The sequence below is a fragment of the Giraffa tippelskirchi genome, chromosome 1 (assembly GCF_054371585.1).
Source record: "Giraffa tippelskirchi isolate mGirTip1 chromosome 1, T2T-mGirTip1v1.2.pri, whole genome shotgun sequence".
NCBI lineage: Eukaryota > Metazoa > Chordata > Mammalia > Artiodactyla > Giraffidae > Giraffa > Giraffa tippelskirchi.
Window position 1 is genome coordinate 15,653,064 of NC_137275.1, and position 19,144 is coordinate 15,672,207.

The following is a 19,144-nucleotide window of genomic DNA, read 5'->3' on the forward strand; positions in this document are numbered from 1 at the left end:
AGGCTGGAATATAATGCATTTGGAGGTAGGTGTTATGTAAAGAAAAAATTAATATTACAAATACAAAACTAGGCATAGAATTTTGTAAGGGACCTGTAAATGAGTAGCCCTAAAGATTAACCCTCAACAGTTTAATGAAAATTCTACATTGTGATACATATTAACATATATTGAATTTGCTTATATGTGAAATGTCTCTTCAATATTTTTTGCTTTGTAAATAAATATCAATTACAATGATAAATAGATTTATTAGATGAGACAGATTATGCTGAGATGCATATATATCATGCTTCAAATATCAGCCTCTGGATATTTCATGTTCCATAGTATTCCATGAGCAATCAGCTGCCAGTGAACAAATAGCCTTTTACTCAAACTGTCAGCTTTGACTTTTTCAAAGTGTTACTAGCTTATAATATTTCCCCTTCCTGTGCTCATTTATAATGAAAACATGTTAGTTATAATTTTTCATTGTCACTTATTCATATTTCATATTTCTAGAACTTGAGGGGGACTTTCAAGGTGAAAATAACACTTTTCAAATGAAAAAAGTAAAAATGTTTTTAAAGTAACAAAAAACTCAAGACATAACCATGAAAATCTGAATCCAGACCTTTGTCATATGAATATAGATATATTTCTAGCCTGAATTTTACAATGTCCTCAGAAGTGAGACTTTGAGAAAAAATTTTATCATAGAGAAATATGGAATAATTACTGGAAAATAGTCAAATAGTTTGAACTTATATTGAATAGCTTTTATGCTTCCCATGAGTAGCACTCCATATAACCTGATATCAACCTGTATTTTTATGATGGCAACATGTAATTTCAATCCTTCTATAGGTATTAATGAGTAGAACCCCTTTTTTTCTTCATGGAGCTTATGTGTGACACTTGTCATAATTTCCCTTGGTCTTTTCGGGAAAGTGACGTGGGGAAAGGGAACAAATATCAGGACTTTTCTTTCCCTGTCATGTTTCCATGTGAACAACCCCTAAGTTTTCCATAGCAAAAGGTGTGGAATAATCTTTTGGTGAAATTGACCCTAAACTAATCTGTGTCATAAAACTGAAACAGGTTAGTACTTTATTCTTATATCTAGACTTATTTTTCACAAGATATTGTCAGTATTTCTCAAATATACCAGGGGCCACCTGGATTGCAATTACTGTGATGTTTTTAAATGATATCATCTCAAGCATATGCCTTCAGAATCTTGTAGATCAATGGGGAGAGGGGAGTGATCTATATTTTTATAAGTTCCCTAAGTTATGAATATTCAGTTTGGGAACTGCAGTTTTTTATCATGATGCCTAACACATGGCATGCATACCTCCACCTCCTATTGCACATTTGTTGCAGATGTAAATACAGGGCTAACATAAAGCCACCCAATAATACACAATACAGTGCCAACCAGGTAGCTGCTTGGCTTGCAAGATAAAGTAGTCACTCCTGGAACTTTTCTAAAGACAGTACTAAATTATGACCCCAAGTATTCAGAAAATAGTAAGGCATTATTCATACATTAGGCTCAAGGCAGTTTGTTATATATTTTAGAAAGTTTCTCAACCAAGGAAGTTAATGTAAAAGGAGGACATTAAATGTAAGTTCTTGGCTAACTGACAAAAATTAGCTGGAATGATTTCCAATCTTAGGATTTCAAATAATCACTTTTACAATCCATACTTTGTTTCTTTCATCTATTACAATACTACTTATTGAAGATGTCAGTAGTAGTCAATAGTTGTACGTTATCTTATCATACTCTATTTAAAAAACCAAACTTTTTATGACTATCTTTATGTAGTGAATTTAGAACTAGATGAGAATATTGTCAAATAATTCCTGCTAGATGACATTTTAAAATTTTTATTAAATACATTTGATAATTATGTTGTATGATGATTTCTGAACTAGTAGATCAAGAATATATATTTTTTGCTTTTTTTATGACTGCACATGCTGGAATCTGTAGGTATTCATATCCTTACTCGTATAGTAGAAAAATGATAACTTATTAGTGTTCTAAAGCAGAGAAATTGTTTTACAAAAATAATTTTGGTCATTCTTTAATTAACATATAATCATAAAAACCTAGTTAATATTTTCTGTATTTTTAAATGTATATTCATTGTGGAAATCTGATGATTAAAAAAATCTTTTAAAATGTATCACCTTATTTTCCATTTAAATGTTAATAAACTTAGTTGTTTTATGTGAATAAGTTGGCCTATTAGATTAAGGAAGCAGTTTCAAAGGCATTCTTTAAGAGGTATTGCCTGTGACAAACATACGATCAATTTTATGGCAAAATTAAAGTAATATTTACTACATCAGTTCCAGACTTGCTCTTTTTTCTTACTGGAATCCTTGGAACGAGTCCTGGGTTTAGAGCCAAGAGATATTATTTCTAGTATTGGATTGTATTTAATTATGATTATAGAGAAAACTCACATGGTTAACTAAGTACATAGTTGTTAATGATGCAATCCTGTGAACGCCTATAAAACAAGTACTTAGTGCTTAAATGTACTAGTCATGTTTTGGGGAAAAAAGAGCTTGAAATGGATTGGTTAAAATAAGGGCTCACAATTTTGAAGATGACTATACCACATATTTACAGTTAGAACAATCAAATATTTCATTGCCAATAATAAAGATTAATGTTTCTTTTTGGTAAACCATTACATCAAGGACCATAACAGTGTTTCATCTAAAGAGCAATCTAAGGTAGGAAGATATGCTGAGTGCTTCTAGAGACTTTAATTATAACTTTTAATAAGAAACATTTTAATAGCTCTTGTTTAATTCTAGAATGTTTGACTCTCCTTAAACTTCCTTGGTGGCTCAGCTGGTAAAGAATCTGCCTGCAATGTGGGAGACATGGGTTCAATCCCTGGGTTGGGAAGATCCCCTGGAGAAGGGAACGGCTACCCACTCCAGTATTCTGGCCTGGAGAATTCCTTGGACTATATTGTCCATGGGGTTGTAAAAAAGTCAGACACGATTGAGTGACTTTCACTTTTTCTGAAACTTTACTGTAAAAAAGCCATGCAATTGTTTTGGAAATGTTACTTTAAAAGCAATTCACTTTTTAATTAAATAACTGTGTCAAGTGTTAGTTACTTAGTAGTGTCCAACTCTTTGTGACCCCATGGACTGTAACCTGTCAGGCTCCTCCGTTCGTGGAATTCTCCAGGCAAGAATACCGGAGTGGGTAGCCATTCCCTTCTCCAGGGGGTCTTCCTACCCAGGGATCAAACCTGGGTCTCCTGTTTTATAGGCAAATTATTTACCATCTGAGCCACAATACTGCTAGCTAAATATAACTATACTAGTGTGTTGGGTTATTTTGCTAACTTTGTTAGAAAATTCCTTTACAGAAATTCTGATAACTTCTTTTCCCTGATCAAATCTTTAGAATTCTCAAGAAGTTTGACCACTGATTAAATAATGTCTTGTTAGGGCTTCCCTGGTGACTCAGAGGTTAAAGCATCTGCCTGCAGTGTGGGAGACCTGGGTTTGATCCCTGGGTTGGGAAGATCCCCTGGAGAAGGAAATGGCAACCCACTCCAGTATTCTTGCCTGGAAAATCCCATGGACAGAGGAGCCTGGTGGGCTACAGTGCACGGGGTCGCAAAGAGTCAGACACGACTGAGTGACCTCACTTTCACTTTCACTTTCTGTTAGGACATGAAAACTGAACTTCATTAAAGAGTAGATCTCTTTTCATAATTTACAGTGTAAGCCTTGAGGTTTATTTAACTGTATTAATGTTTTCTATTTAAAATATATCTAAGTAATTCTAGCTTACCTATTATCCATAGTACTAACATAAGTTTTTGTCTAAGAGTAACCTTTAACTCTAATCTTCTGTGTTTTTTTACTTTATTCCTAATGATTCTCATTTACTACTATATATTCTCATACACATGGTAACTGAGATGAATTTTTGTGAGATGTTCTTGGATAATTATTTCTATTATTTTGTAAAGGAATATTCTTCAGTTTTTCCCACCCTTACTTCATTTCTTGATATTACACAATCATACTTTTTTTCATCCTAATAACTGAGAGGATATATAATTTCAATTTTATTCAGCTAGATTATAAGAGAAATAAAAGAGCATTTGCAAATTAGCTTGGTTTTACCTTTGTTCAGTCACCTATCTACATTGCATTATATATTTATTTTTGTTAAATATAATTAATTTTGTCTTTTGTCAGGACTGTCCATCTTTTTTAGTCCAATGCTATAGAAAAACTGGGGGTAACAATTTTACAAATCTTAATTAAGTAATACTATAATAACATTCCCTGAACTGTCACAAATTGCATTAGCAGAAATGAATTAACTTTACACTAAAGATAGAGTTATAGAATTAGCAACATTGGAGAGAACACTACCTGTGGTATTAGATTTGAGAATTTCTAAGGCCTCTGTCTTTCATTGGCACATGGCAAAGAAATCTGTTTGAAATCAACTTCTTCCAGTTGACTATTCAGAGTTTTCATGAGTGGTATTTATCATTCCCAAGCTCTGACATATCAAATACATATGAAAGATGAAAAAGAAAATCTCAATCAGTGGGTGTGCCTGTCAAAGACTCCCAGTTTTGGAAGTATTAGTTTTCATAGAGAGGTAATGTTTTCTTTTAAAATTCCTCATGTTTAACATGCTTTTGAAACACAGGCACTTGGATGAAATCTGCCTTGAATTGAACATCCTATGTTTACCTTCATATTTCATTGAATATTACAATATTCAGGATATAAGGCACTATTATCAGAAGTAAAAAAATGGGTATGAAACTGCAGCTGCTTTGATAAACAGAATCTTTTAAATATTTGATGAAGAGTTAATGAGTTATTATCATACTGATTCTATTTGTAATGTGCGTGAGTCAAAATAATTAACAGACAATTTCCCATTTTCTAGAGAATAGGAGGAAAAAATAATCTTATAAAGAATTTAGGAAAAATATAGATGAATCTTATAAAATATTTATTCATCTGTCATTTTTAGAAAATAAATGATTGGAATAATTTCATGATAATATTATTATGTGTCATTATAATTTTTCTCTTCCAAATCACATGGCTATATAGAAGTTTAACTCAATAAAAGAAATTCTTTGTGTTATTTAAATACCTTTCCATTGATACAACCCAAAGACTCTCACGATATCATATTTTGTTAAGTAATGCTAATTCCTCAGAAGTGTATGTGTTCTCAAAGTGAATTTAAAATTCCAAGAGAATTCACTGACTGACAATCTGATTTTATATTTTTGTCCTTTGTTGTTTTTTTAAAACTTCATTTGTGTTATTGACTGTTCAGAATTCTGAGAAGCAGTTAGTCTCCCAACTAGTGAAAGGCAAGAGCTGGTGGCCTGTGCTTGTTTTTGCCCTTAACTATTCAATTCTCAGATATTGACCAGTGGAATAAGGTTATTGAACAACTAGGAACACCATGTCCAGAATTCATGAAGAAATTGCAACCCACCGTAAGAAACTATGTGGAGAATCGGCCCAAGTATGCAGGACTCACCTTCCCCAAGCTTTTTCCAGATTCCCTCTTCCCAGCGGACTCTGAGCACAATAAACTCAAAGGTAAGCCCTTCAGGGATAACTTCAGAACCACTGCATGGTTGATGCAGACCATAGAGACACCTCTCCCAATTCTGGGGAACTTGAGTGCAGGGGGAGAAGGAGGCAACGGGATGAGATGGTTGGATGGCATCACTGACTCAATGGACATGAGTTTGAGCAAACTTAGAGAGATAGTGAAGCATAGGAAAGCCTGGCATGCTGCAATCCATGGGATCACAAAGAGTCGGACACAACTTAGCAACTGAGCAACAACCTCAATCTAAGAAGAGATATTTTTAAAAGATCCTCCTTACAAAGGGAGAGTAGTCATGGATTTTAAAGTTTTCTGAATATCTAGAGAGAAGACTAGTAATAAAGTGTGTGACAGTGGTATGGGGCTTATTTAGAATCTAAAATTATTTTGCAATGTTAACTCTAAAAGAACAACATTATAAATACATTGAAGTAATTGTTCCAGTTATTTTTATATTCTGGAAAATATTTTCAACACAAGATTTTCCTTGTAAAATCTTGAAACTATAGATGTGTGAGTTTTATTTGTATTTTACTAAATGCTTAGCCACCATTTTTTATTTTAGAGTGACAAATGAGATTTTTACTTTCACATTTTGTATTCAACATAAAGACTTTCATTAATAAGTAATTTTTTCTACTACTATGTCTGCCATTATGAACTTTAGTAATGGATCTTAATTTCTTACCCACAAAACAGGGATCATAATGGCTTCTTTATAGGATTGAAGACATAGAATAAATTTGGCAAGGTATAAAGTACAATATAAGTAATATTTTAACATTATAATTCTTATTCTAACTTAGGACATTTCAGAAATTGGGGATATGAAGCAAATCTGATTTTTTTCCTTTGCTGGGGAAAGGAATCCTATCCCTTAAAATCTATGTGAACCTGGGCAAGTTATCTAATCTTTCGGTACCTTCTTTAACAAACTAAAGCAGGAAGTGTCTGTCTTAGGGATCATTGGGAGGATTAGTTGAATAATTTGTCAAGCACTTAGAACACTGCCTATCTCACACTAAATGCTCAGTAACTGTTAGATATAAAAATAATAATAAATATTCATTAATAATAAAATTATGATTTCCAGTGGATCTATGTTGTCATTCAGTTGCTATGTTGTCTCTGACTCTTTGTGACCCCATGGACTGCAGCACACCAGGCTCCTCTGTCCTCCTCTGTCTCCTGGAATTTGCTCAGATTCACATCCATTGAGTTGGTGATGCTGTCTAACCATCTTATCCTCTGTTGCCCTCTTCTCCTTTTGCCTTCAATCTTTCATAGTATCAGGGTCTTTTCCAATGAGTTGGCTCTTCACATCAGGTGGTCAAAGTATTGGAACTTCAGCTTCCCCTGCGACCCCATGGACCTTACAGTCCATGGAATTCTCCAGGCCAGAATACTGGAGTGAGTAGGCTTTCCCTTCTCCAGGGGATCTTCCCAGCCCAGGGATCAAATCCAGGTCTCCCACATTGCAGGCCGATTCTTTACCAGCTGAGCCACAAGGAAAGCCCAAGAATACTTGAGTGGGTAGCCTATCCCTTCTCCAGCAGATCTTCCCAACCCAGGAATCAAACTGGGGTCTCCTGAATTGCAGGTGAATTCTTTACCAACTGAGCTATTAGGTAGTCCCCCCAAAAAAGGACACACACTTGTGAAATTTTACTTCAAATGTTCAGTGGACAATTAATTAGTTACAGATTAAATGCACAGACTTAATTTTTAGCTAATGTAAAGTTAAACGAGATGGAGAAACTGAAATGTGGTGTTACAACTTCCCACGGTCATATTATCTTCTCCAGACTTCCATCAGGTGGTTTTTAAATTAAGTACAGTGTTGTTTCTGTGTTTGTGACACTTTCTTTGCACAGTTGGGTTTCTTCCTTCAGCTACCTCTACCACTCTCTGAATTTTATAATTATTGAATTGTTATTGTAATACAAAATCAGCAAATTATAAAGAATTACACAAATAATCAAAGGGAAAGATTTATTCTACTGTTATTAAAGAGTGCAAGATATTTACTTGCAAACAAAAGAATGAAAGATGAAGAATTAAAATCTTTTCCTCTTCCTCGTTTTGTTCCTCACAAGCAGTATTGATCATTGTTTCTTAGTGAGATGATTTGGTGTTCCAGTAGTTCATTCTCCCATTGATGAGGAAACCACCCCAACCCCTGCTCTTCCAAGAGCAGAAATGTGAGTGATACGAGAACTTGTGGAGTGTGTGAGTCTGGGTATAAAATCAGTTACAAATCAAAGAGGTCTTGAACCAGTGAAATAGACACAAACCTGTTAGGTTATAATGTGATCATTAACAATCAGAGAAACTAATGCTGAAAATCATTGTATATTTCTGTAGTTTCATCACTCTTGTGAACTTCAGAGTATCAGTTTGGAAGCAGCAGAAATTAAGTGTCTAGAATTGAGATCCCCAGAAAAATGACTAATAGAAATAAAAAATCTTCCAGTAATTGAATGATTTTTAAAAATATATAATTAGTATAAATAAATGTGAATATTTTATTAAAATGTAATAATACAAGAAATACAAATGCTGTTGTTGCTGCTGCTCCTAAGTCGCTTCAGTCGTGCCCGACTCTGTGCGACCCCATAGACGGCAGCCCACCAGGCTCCACTGTCTCTGGGATTCTCCAGGCAAGAACACTGGAGTGGGTTACCATTTCCTTCTCCAATGCACAAAAGTGAAAAGTGAAAGTGAAGTCGCTCAGTCGTGTCCGACTCGTAGCGACCCCATGGAATGCAGCCTACCAGGCTCCTCCGTCTATGGGAGTTTCCAGGCAAGAGTACTGGAGTGGGTTGCCATTGCCTTCTCTGACAAATGCTGTAGTTGTGAAAAATAGATTGCCACATTTTAACTCTAGTATGATCAAAATTATGAAAAAGTACATTAAACTAGAAGGGAATACATTAATAATAAGAATGATTGCTTCCAGATGGTGGAGAAAGTTGGCTTTTCTGGGATTTTATGTTTTATGTAATTTCAGAATTTTATAATTAACCATATTTCATTAATAATAAACAATTGCTAATTAAAAATTGGTACATATTCATGAATTCAAACACACTGCCTTTTCCCTAATTTAGCAAACTAGTTTAGATTTTCCTTTCTTTAATTTGAACTTTTACCATGTTTGGAATAAATTGAAAATTTTCACCATAAAAATTTCCAAATCAGTTTGGATCCTTATTTTCTGAAACATTTTATGTATTTTCAGGGATGTTTAGAATATCCTTTAGAAAAGTTAGGGGCTTCCCTGGTGGCTCGGATGGTAAAGAATCCACTTGCGATGCAGGAGACCATGGTTCAATCCTTGAGTTGGGAAGATCCTCTGGAGAAGGGAGTGGCTACCCACTCCAGTATTCTTGCCTGGAAAATTCAATAGTCAGAGGAACCTGATGGCTACAGTCCATGGGGTCACACACACACACAGTCAGACATGACTAAGCAACTAATACACTTCACTCAGGAATTTATTAAATAAATACATTTACTGATTATCACTGTGCAAGTTTTTTGTATCCCTAGCATCCGAAACTGTACCTGGCACACAGTAGACAATGTATATTGAATAAATTGAATACTGAATAAATAAACAAGATTCCCTGCATCAATTTGTTTACTAAATCTTGTGGATTTTTTCTCTCAGATTTGCCCCCTTCTCGCAATCCTTGAAGCTTCTGCTCCCGTTAAAGTCCTCATTATCTCTCCCATTCTCAAAAGGTCACCTCTAACTTCCTTGCCTCCCTATAGATACTGCTTTATCCTTTTTTGCAGCTCTGAAGTTTTAAAATGAGTGATATGCACTCACTTTGTTTCCTTTTAAAAAAGAATTCTTTTAAGTTTATTTTTAATTATGCAAGCAATACATGTACAAGTTTTCTTTCTCTCAGAGGTACCTATGATTTTCAATTTGTCCATGATCCTTGCAGAATTTTCCTATGCATTTATATCCATAAATAAAGAGAGAGAGAAATGTCTGTTGTTTTATTGGGAAGAGGCAGATTTATACAGTTGCATCAGGATCTATGAGTCATTCTGCTGCTATTTTTTCACTTAACACCATGTCCATGTGAAAACGTATGAAAGTGAAAGTAGCTCAGTCGTGTATGACACTCTGCGACCCCATGGACTGTAGCCTGCCAGGCTTCCCAAACTTAATTGCTACAGGTAGATGACTCTTGAGAGTCACTTGGACTGCAAGGAGATCAAATCAGTCAATCATAAAGGAAATCAACCACAAACATTCATTGGAAGGACTGATGCTGAAGCTCTGACTTTGACCACCTGATGAGAAGAGCTGACTCATTGGAAAAGACCTTGATGCTGGGAAAGATAGAAGGCAAAAGGAGAAGGGGCTGGCAGAGGATGAGATGGTTAGATAGCATCACCAACTCAACGGACATGAATTTGAGCAAACTCCAGGAGATAGTGAAGGACAGGGAAGCCTGGTGTGCTACAGTCCATGGGGTTGCAAAGAGTTGAACATGACTTAGTGACTGAACAACAGCAGCATTTAGATTGTTTAAAATGTTTAATCCTTGACCAGTGATGCAGTGAACATATTTTCTGGATGCTTTTCCTGAACATGTGTAATTGTTTCTCTAGACTGTATACCTAAAAGTGGAACTGTTGGGCCATAAGGTATTCACATTTAAAATTTTAATAGATACTCCCAAATATGCCCTCTAAAAAAATCTTTATCAATTTATACTGCCACCAACATGAATGAGATTATTGAATATTATGCCATATTTTATTTGTGCATATTTTATGGATAAAAATATTTCATTGATTCATTTTGCATTTCCCTAAACACTTGGTGAAGTTAGCTGATGTTTGGAAGGAAGGTGTTAACTGACTTAAAAAAAAATTTTTTTCCCCTCCAAAAAATTACCTTTCCAAATCAAAATTTAACAAACTTTTTTCTTCATTCATTGTTTCAGCCAGCCAAGCCAGAGACTTGCTGTCAAAGATGCTAGTGATTGACCCAGCAAAAAGGATATCAGTGGATGATGCCTTACAACATCCATACATCAATGTCTGGTACGACCCTGCTGAAGTGGAGGCGGTAAGGTTTAGGCTTATTTTATTTTCTTTCCACAAACAAATCATAGTAACTAGGTGCTCCATGGTGTGCACTAAAAGAGAATTAGAATCCAAAAGAATTCTCAAAAGGCCTTCATGAAATTCCTAAGTCACAAAGCTACTATCTTCCCTTCTAAAAGTTATTTTCTTCAATTATGTTTTGAGATACATTTCTTTTCAGGATTTCCTATGAGAGATGGTGATTCAGTCCAACACCTTGGCTATTCATGACACACTTCCACTAGTTTTTGTTAAATTATTAACACCACTAGTACCTCCTCCTTATGTTTAATGATCAGTCTCTCTTGATGCAAACTAAGTAACAGAAAATGTAATAGAGGATAAGTCTCTCTGCCTCTGTCCAGATCAGGTGCCTGGTTTTAATAAAGTGTGGTACTAAGAACATTTATTCTCTTTAATTAATTAATTTATTTTAATTGGAGGATAATTACAGTACTGTGATGGTTTTTGCCATACATCCGCATGAATCAGTCAGACGTATACATGGGCACCCAATCCTGAAACCCCCTCCCACATCTCTCCCCACCCACCCTACCCCTCTCGGTTGTCCCAAAGCACTGGCTTTGGGTGCCCTGCTTCATGCATCGAACTTGCACTGGTCATCTGTTTTACATATGGTAATGTACATGTTTCAGTGCTGTTCTTTCAAATCATCCCACCCTTGCCTTTTCCTGCTGAGTCAAAAAGTATATTCTTAACATCTGTGTCTCCTTTGCTGCCTTGCATGTAGGATCATCAATACTGTCTTTCTAAATTCCATATATAAGTGTTAATATACAGTATTTGTCTTTCTCTTTCTGACTTACTTCATTCTATAATAGACTCCAGTTTCATCTACCTCATTAGAACTGATTCAAATGCACTCCTTTTTCCAGCTGAGTAATAAATACTTCATTGTGTATATGTACCACAACTTTCTTATCCATTCATCTGCTGGTGGACATCTAGGTTTGCTTCCATGTCCTCGCTACTGTAAATAGTGTTGCAATGAACAATGGAATACATGTGTCTCTTTCAATTCTGGTTTCCTCAGGGTGTATGCCCAACAAGGGAATTGCTGGATTGTATGGCAGTTCTATTCCCAGTTTTTTTTAGGAATCTCCACACTGTTCTCTCAAGTGGCTGTACCAGATTGCATTCCCATGAACAGTATAAAAGGGTTCCCTTTTCTCCACACCCTCTCCAGCATTTACTGTTTGTAGCCTTTTCGATGCTGGCCCTTCTGACCGGCATGAGATGATACCTCATTGTGGTTTTGATTTGTATTTCTCTAATAATGAGTGATGTTTAGCATCTTTTCATGTATTTATTAGTTATCTGCATATCTCCTTTGGAGAAATGTCTGTTTAAGTCTTTTGTCCACTTTTTGATTGGGTTGTTCAATTTTCTGGTATTGAGCTGCACAAGCTCCTTCTATATTTTGGAGATTGATTCTTTGTCATTTGTTTCATTTGCTATTATTTTCTCCCATTCTGAAGGCTGTCTTTTCACCTTGCCTATAGTTTCCTTCATTGTGCAAAAGCAGAACATTTAGATTATAAAGCTATTACTAGGCCACTGGAGCCTTTGCGAAGCTTTGCATAAATGAGATGAGAAAAACTGGGTATTTCAATAAGGCCACTGTCTCAGGTTGGTTCTAAGTTGACTGCCGTAGGAAGGTCTATCTCCATATTTTCCACCGAGACATAGTATAAGAATCTTCTCAGAAGCATAACTCTTTAATTTTTTGCCTATCTCCTTTTCTCTGAGTAGATCCAGGGCTGCTCAGGGAAAAGGGCTATTGTTTCGCCCATGTGTGTTCAACAGGCCTCCCAATAGGAATGTCCTTCTGTTCCTCTTTTAAAATTTACTATCAACAATGTTACTTTCTCCCATCAAAATCTCATATTCTTTGAATACCTGTGCTTAATGATCTCATTTCCCTTTAGTACCTGTCATAGTACCTTCAAATTACTTTGTTTGAACTGGTCTTTAATTATCTATTTGAAATACTCTACTTGTTTTCTTGTGAACTTCACTATACCCCAAGATATTCTGGCCCAGCCAAAGCTTGCTTTGTTTGGCTTCTTTTGTTCTGCTTCACTGTGTCAGAGATGCTGGATTCAAGCTGGCATTAATTCTCATCCCTTCTTCACTGGGCAAGTGAGAGCTGAAGGATGAGAGTAAAGATCAGGTAGAATCAAATTTTATAGACATAATATTCAAAAAGCAACTTTTCATAGTAACCAGTTCTTAAGCATTCCAAAGTTTCTGAGAAAATAATTCAGTGATAAATGACTTTCCTGTGTGGAAAATGAGGTATAGCATTCTTTCATAACATTTTCTTAAGACCTTCTTTCTTAAGCAGTTTTACAATGATGATGAAATTTTAATTTGCTTCAAATTAGTTTTAGTCACTTGATTTGATTCTTACAAAATTTTGTTATTGTTCAGTAGATCAAATGTGTCTGACTCTTTGCAAACCCATGGACTGCAGCCCACCAGGCTTCCCTGTCCTTTACCTTCTCCCGGAGCTTGCTCAAACTCATGTCCATTGAATCGGTGATGTCATCCAGTCATTTTGTCCTCTGTCGTCCCCTTCTTCTCCTGCCTGTATTTCTATTTTAAATGTTTTCTAAAGGATGCATGGGCTTCCCTGATAGCTCAGCTGGTAAAGAATCCACCTGCAATGCAGGAGACCCTGGTTTGATTCTTGGGTTGGGAAGATCCCCTAGAGGAAGGCAAGGTCACCCACTCCAGTATTCTCGCCTGGAGAATCCCTATTAACAGAGGAGTCTGGCGGGCTACTGTCCATGGGGTTGCAAAGAGTCAGACATACTAAGCACAGCACAACACAAAGGATACACAGCTATACAGTCTGATGAGTAAAACCAATACTATAGACTCAACACTTGGAAGCAGATCTTTTCTCCTCAATTCATAATGTAAGAATCACTGCAGTTGCCTAATAGGTTTTAAAGAAGTGTACATAGAATGTAGCAAATGAACCCTTGATACTACCTATTTATTTCCAATTTATTCTTATGTGAATTTGCAGTTGATTTTTTTCTAGACTTTCAACTAAGTTTAGTTCAGTTCAGTTCAGCTGCATAGTCATCTCTGACTCTTTGCCATCCCATGGACTGCAGCACACCAGGCTTCCTTGTCCATAACCTACTCCCAGAGTTTGCTCAAACTCATGTCCATCAAGTTGGTGATGCCATCCAACCATCTCGTCCTCTGTCGTCCCCTTCTCCTCCTGATTTCAACCTTTCCCAGCATCAGGGTCTTTTCTGAAGAGTCAGTTCTTTGCATCAGGTGGCCAAAGTATTGGAGCTTCAGCTTCAGATCAGTCCTTCCAATGCATATTCAGGACTGATTTTCTTTAGGATTGACTAGTTTGTTCTTCTTGCAGTCCAAGGGACTCTCAAGAGTCTTTTCCAACACCACAGTTCAAAAGCATCAATTCTTCAGTGCTCAGCTTTCTTTATGGTCCAACTTTCACATCCATACATGACTATTGGAAAAACCATAGCTTTGACTAGACAGACCTTTGTTGGCAAAGTAATGTCTATGCTTTTTAATATGCTGTCTAGGTTGGTCATAGCTTTTCTTCCAAGGAGCAAGCATCTTTTAATTTCATGCTTGCAGTCACCATCTGCAGTGATTGTGGAACCCAAAAAAATAAAGTCTCTCACTGTTTCCATTGTTTCCCCATCTATTTGCCATGAAGTGATGGGACCAGATGCCATGGTCTTCGTTTTTTGATTGTTGAGTTTTAAGCCAGCTTTTTCACTCTCCTCTTTCACTTTCATTAAGAGGTTCTTTAGTTCCTGTTTGCTTTCTGCCATTAGGGTGGTGTCATCTGCATATGTGAGGTTATTGATATTCTTCCCGGCAATCTTGATTCCCGCTTATGCTTCATCCAGCCTGGCATTTCACATTATGAACTCTGCATATAAGTTAAATAAACAGAGGGTTAATATACAGCCTTGACATAGTCCTTTCCCAGCTTTGAACCAGTCCATGGTTCCATGTCTAGTTCTAACTGTTGCTTCCTGATCTGCATACAGGTTTTGCTGGAGGCAGGTAGCGGGTCTGGTATTCCTGTCTCTTTAAGAATTTTCCACAGTTTGTTGTACCACACAGTCAAAGGCTTTAGCGTAGTCAATGAAACAGAAATAGATGTTTTTCTGGAATTCTCTTGCTTTTTCTATGACCCAACAGATGTTGGCAATTTTATCTCTGGTTCCTCTGCCTTTTCTAAATAAAATCTCTAAAATTAAATATTCTTAGTTTAATTCTAATGCTCTTAAAACTGAAAAACCTAGTGTTCTTACAACTAAAAACTAGAATCTCTTCCAATCTCTCATTCTTGGGAAATACTTCAAATATATTCGTGGAGTAGAATGAAATAATGAAATAAGTAAGAGAAAGTATGATGTAGACATATGTGAAAATTAAGCATGAGTTTTTTTCTCTGATGATTTTTGAGGTTATGCTGATGAAATTTTAGATAAACATAAATTATTTGAAATTACTGCTCACTTATTTTGATAGCTGGAATCATGTTGCATATATATTTTTCCTTACATGTAATGTAATGTGTATAATATGTTTTTAATGGATTGTGGCCTAGAGTTTAATTGGAGTCATAAAGTCTGTATTTGTAATTCACTTTTAATTATGTTGCCTATAAAAGAGACAGTTGCTTAGAATCTATAACAGCATATTAATGAATAGTTTCAATGGGTTTTTAAATTAATTTTAACTTCTTATGAAAAATTCCTCTCAAGTATAGAAAGATCAAATTTAGGGTACTTATATGGCTAGAATCTTTTTCTTAGTCATTTCAATATTGCCAAAATAAGCTTCTTTGGAGGAAAAGAGGGGTAAGTAGGGGGAGATAAAGGAGAAAGTGCAAAAGAATATGATATTCAGGAAAAATAGAGGGTAGAGAAATGCTATGTGTATTAATCAGTTAATCATGCTACAAGCTATCCTATCACATTTCCAAAAGTGCCAAACTACCAAACTGAAAAAAGAAGAGCATATGAATGCTGTCATAACGCTGAGAGAAAATTATTCATGTAACAATGAAGTTAAAAGTGTAAAAAGTTGAATGTCAAGGTTAATATACATCTCTTTGTGTAACAGAACATCAAATTTGAAGCTAGAAATGTTCAGATTATTAGCAAGTTCTTTTTCAAGTAATGTTCAGAGCAACAGAAATATGTTCTCCAAACACAAAGGCCACATTTAATATCAATACTTTTTCATGAAATGATTGGGAGGTATTCTCACTGTTTCAGTATTCATTAAGAAGAGCTTGATATCAGACATAAATGCCATTTATTGAGTTGTTTGCATCATCACAGATGTGCAAAGATGCGTAAGGTTTAAATTCCCGTTCTGTCACTTACAAGCTGGCCTAGTTCAAGTTTCTTGTTTCAACTCTGTTTTCTTAGCTAGGAATGGAGAACAATCATACATATTGTAGAGTGTTCTTCAGGAATTTAGAGTTATGTAGATAAAGTATTTGTACAGTGCTTGGTAGCCAGTAAATATCATACAAATTCTTATTCTCATAATCATTACTATTACTATTATGATTTTTACTTGCATGCCTTTGCTCTGTGTGTGTGTGTGTGTGTGTGTGTGTGTGTGTGTGTTAGTCGCTCAGACATTTCCGACTCTGCAGCCCCATAGACTGTAGCCTGGCAAACTCCTCTGTCCATGGGATTCTCCAGGCAGAATACTGGAGTGAGTTGCCATTTCCTTCTCCAGAGGATCTTCCCGACCCAGGGACCAAACCTAGGTTTCCTGCATTGCAGGCAGATTCTTTACTGACTGAGCCATCAGGGAAGCCTGCTCAAGCCTTTGCTACCTTTTGATATTCCAAAAAATAGATATATTTGGTGAAAAAGAGGAGCTGGTCAAGAAACTATAGAAATACTCTACATTTTAAAAAAATCACTAAAATCCATCTAGTTTCTGCAAGATTTTAAACAGTTGGCTTTTATTTATTTATTTTGCTGATGTAGACCCTCCAAGTATAAGAAAATCCAATGCCATTAATTTAAGCTAACATAAAGACAAATTATGGAGCTTCCCAGGTGACTCGGTGATAAAGAATTCACCTGCCATTGCAGGAGAAGCTGGTTCAATCCCTGGGTGGGAAGATTTCCCTGGAGTAGGAAATGGCAACTCACTCCAGTATTATTGTCTTGAAAATGCCATGGACAGAGGAGCCTGGTGGGCTACAGTCCATGGGGTCACAAAGAGTCAGACACAACTGAGAACGCAAGCATGCATGCAAAGATAAATTATATTGTTCACAAATCTTCATTATAACTATTGATATCTTTTAAGAACCTGGAGAAGGAAATGGCAACCCACTCCAGTACTCTTGCCTGGAGAATCCCATGGATGGAGGAGCCTGGTGGGCTACAGTCCATGGGGTCACAAAGAGTCGGACATGACTAATCAGCTTGACATTTTCTTTGTGCTCTGTTGGAGGGAGATACAGAGACAGTAGGGATCAGCTGCCTTGTTTCTTATCAGATTCTTGAGTTTAGAGGCCCTGCTAGGATACAGGGTGACTCTCACCTTGCAACCCCTGAGAATAGGCATATGGATACACTTTAGGAGGATTTTTGTGAACTGCAAGCTAAGGAGGAGTCAATTAACTTTGTCTCAGGGCATATAAAAAAGGAACTTAAGAAGAATATGAAGTGTGACCTTTTTTTTTAAACATAGTTTTAGCTTTTTCAGAAACTTCTGAGCACCCTATGAAAGCTCATGAGTATAGGAAACTTACTAAGGGCATCTGTAATTCTTCTGTGTTGGAGATGGAGGGGGAGGAAGATGGAGGGGAGGAAGAAGGGAGGGAGAAAGACATCCAAACTCAAAGGCGTCATCATGGGACTTCCCTGGTGGTCCAGTGGCTAAGACTCCATGTTCACAATTCAGAGGCCCAGGTTTGATCACTGGTTGGGGAGCTAGATCCCACATGCTGCAACTAAGAGTTCACATGCCACAACAAATATCCCAGAGTAGCCAAATAAATAAATACTCAAAGTAATCATCATGAGGATCTCAATTAGGAACTTCCCATGTTAGAGAAGGACATTCATTTCTCAATTCATGATAAAAAGGAAGGCTCCTGACCTGTCACTAGAACTATTGTCTCAGGGGGTGCTGCTCCTGGGGGCCAGGCTCACGGCCAGCAGTGATCAGGTCCATGGTTGGAAGGCTCTGTCTCTGAGAAGCCCAGATACAGTCTTAAATGGTCAAAACATCATTCTGGGAATCTGGACAGAGGGACAGGTTGAACCAGTCAGGTAACTGGTATCTGAGAATTCTGCCCCCCAGTTGGCAAGCCACAGGTACTTGAAAGTACAAAGGAGGAGTGGCAGGCAACCCAAACCTTCTGCCTGGTGCATGAGTCAGTCACGGGGGAGAATGCTAGAAGAGAGGTTTGAAACATGGGCCTCAGCTGAGGATGGACTAGAGAGAGATGTTGGGAATACTGTGTTGGGAAAATAAGTATACATGCCATCCATACAGAGATCAAGGGAAAAGATGTGGCTAATCCAATCCAGTTTCAATGGAGTGTGATTAGGGAAGCAAAGCCAGTGCTGAACTTATTTGTTATTTCGTATCCAATTCAAGATTAATTTGGGAATTGGGACAAGGCTGTGTGGGAATGTAATCTACCTATATAGACCCTAAGTTAAACAACCTGGTTGTCAGCTCCCCAGTGAGAGAATAACCTGGGAAACAGAGTAATGCTTACATGTATTAGTGCTGAAGTTCAATTAAAATAAGCATGGAGAAAATGTAAGCCTAGAATAGTCAGTAATGTTACAAACTTACTATCTGTTTATAACATAAAGTAATTAATAGAGCCTTAAATGTTTTATTAATATTTACTATTACATTGCTCTAGGGATTATGTTATTTTTGTGAGCAGTGAAAGTAGGAGAACAAGCTAACCTATTATAAACTCTTTTACTGCAAGACCATCATAGATTTCATGCTCTTTGAGCAGTGTTATTCTCTGACATTATTTTATTTATCTTGTCTGCCTTTGTAACTTATTGGTCATTATCAAAGTGAGCACATGGAAGAGATGACCAACCATACAGGAAATATGCACTATTTTTAATCTTTTTGTGACACAGATAAGTAAATTTTAATGTTGCGTATGTCTAGAAATTTGTTCAAGGTAAATCTTAAATGAGAGCTTAAAGATCATTGTAGAATGTTTTCATGCTACAGTTTGTCCAGTATCAGCATCCAGAATATCAGCTCTACAATTATGAACAGCGACAGGCACACAGATCAGAAACCATGAGGAGGAGAGTAGAATAGGGGTAGGTGTGGAATCAGAAA

General features: G+C 36.5%; 1 protein-coding gene across 50 annotated transcripts in view; it reads left to right on the plus strand.

Moving 5' to 3' along the window:
• Positions 1 to 19,144, plus strand: part of MAPK10 (mitogen-activated protein kinase 10) — a 364,716-nt gene that overhangs the window by 287,955 nt on the left and 57,617 nt on the right. For all 50 annotated transcript variants that reach the window (XM_081581714.1, XM_081581593.1, XM_081581559.1 and 47 more), the window contains 2 exons: positions 5,440 to 5,622; positions 10,606 to 10,730. In XM_081581714.1, the coding sequence (XP_081437840.1) occupies positions 5,440 to 5,622; positions 10,606 to 10,730 (308 nt within the window). The remainder of the gene's footprint in view (positions 1 to 5,439; positions 5,623 to 10,605; positions 10,731 to 19,144) is intronic.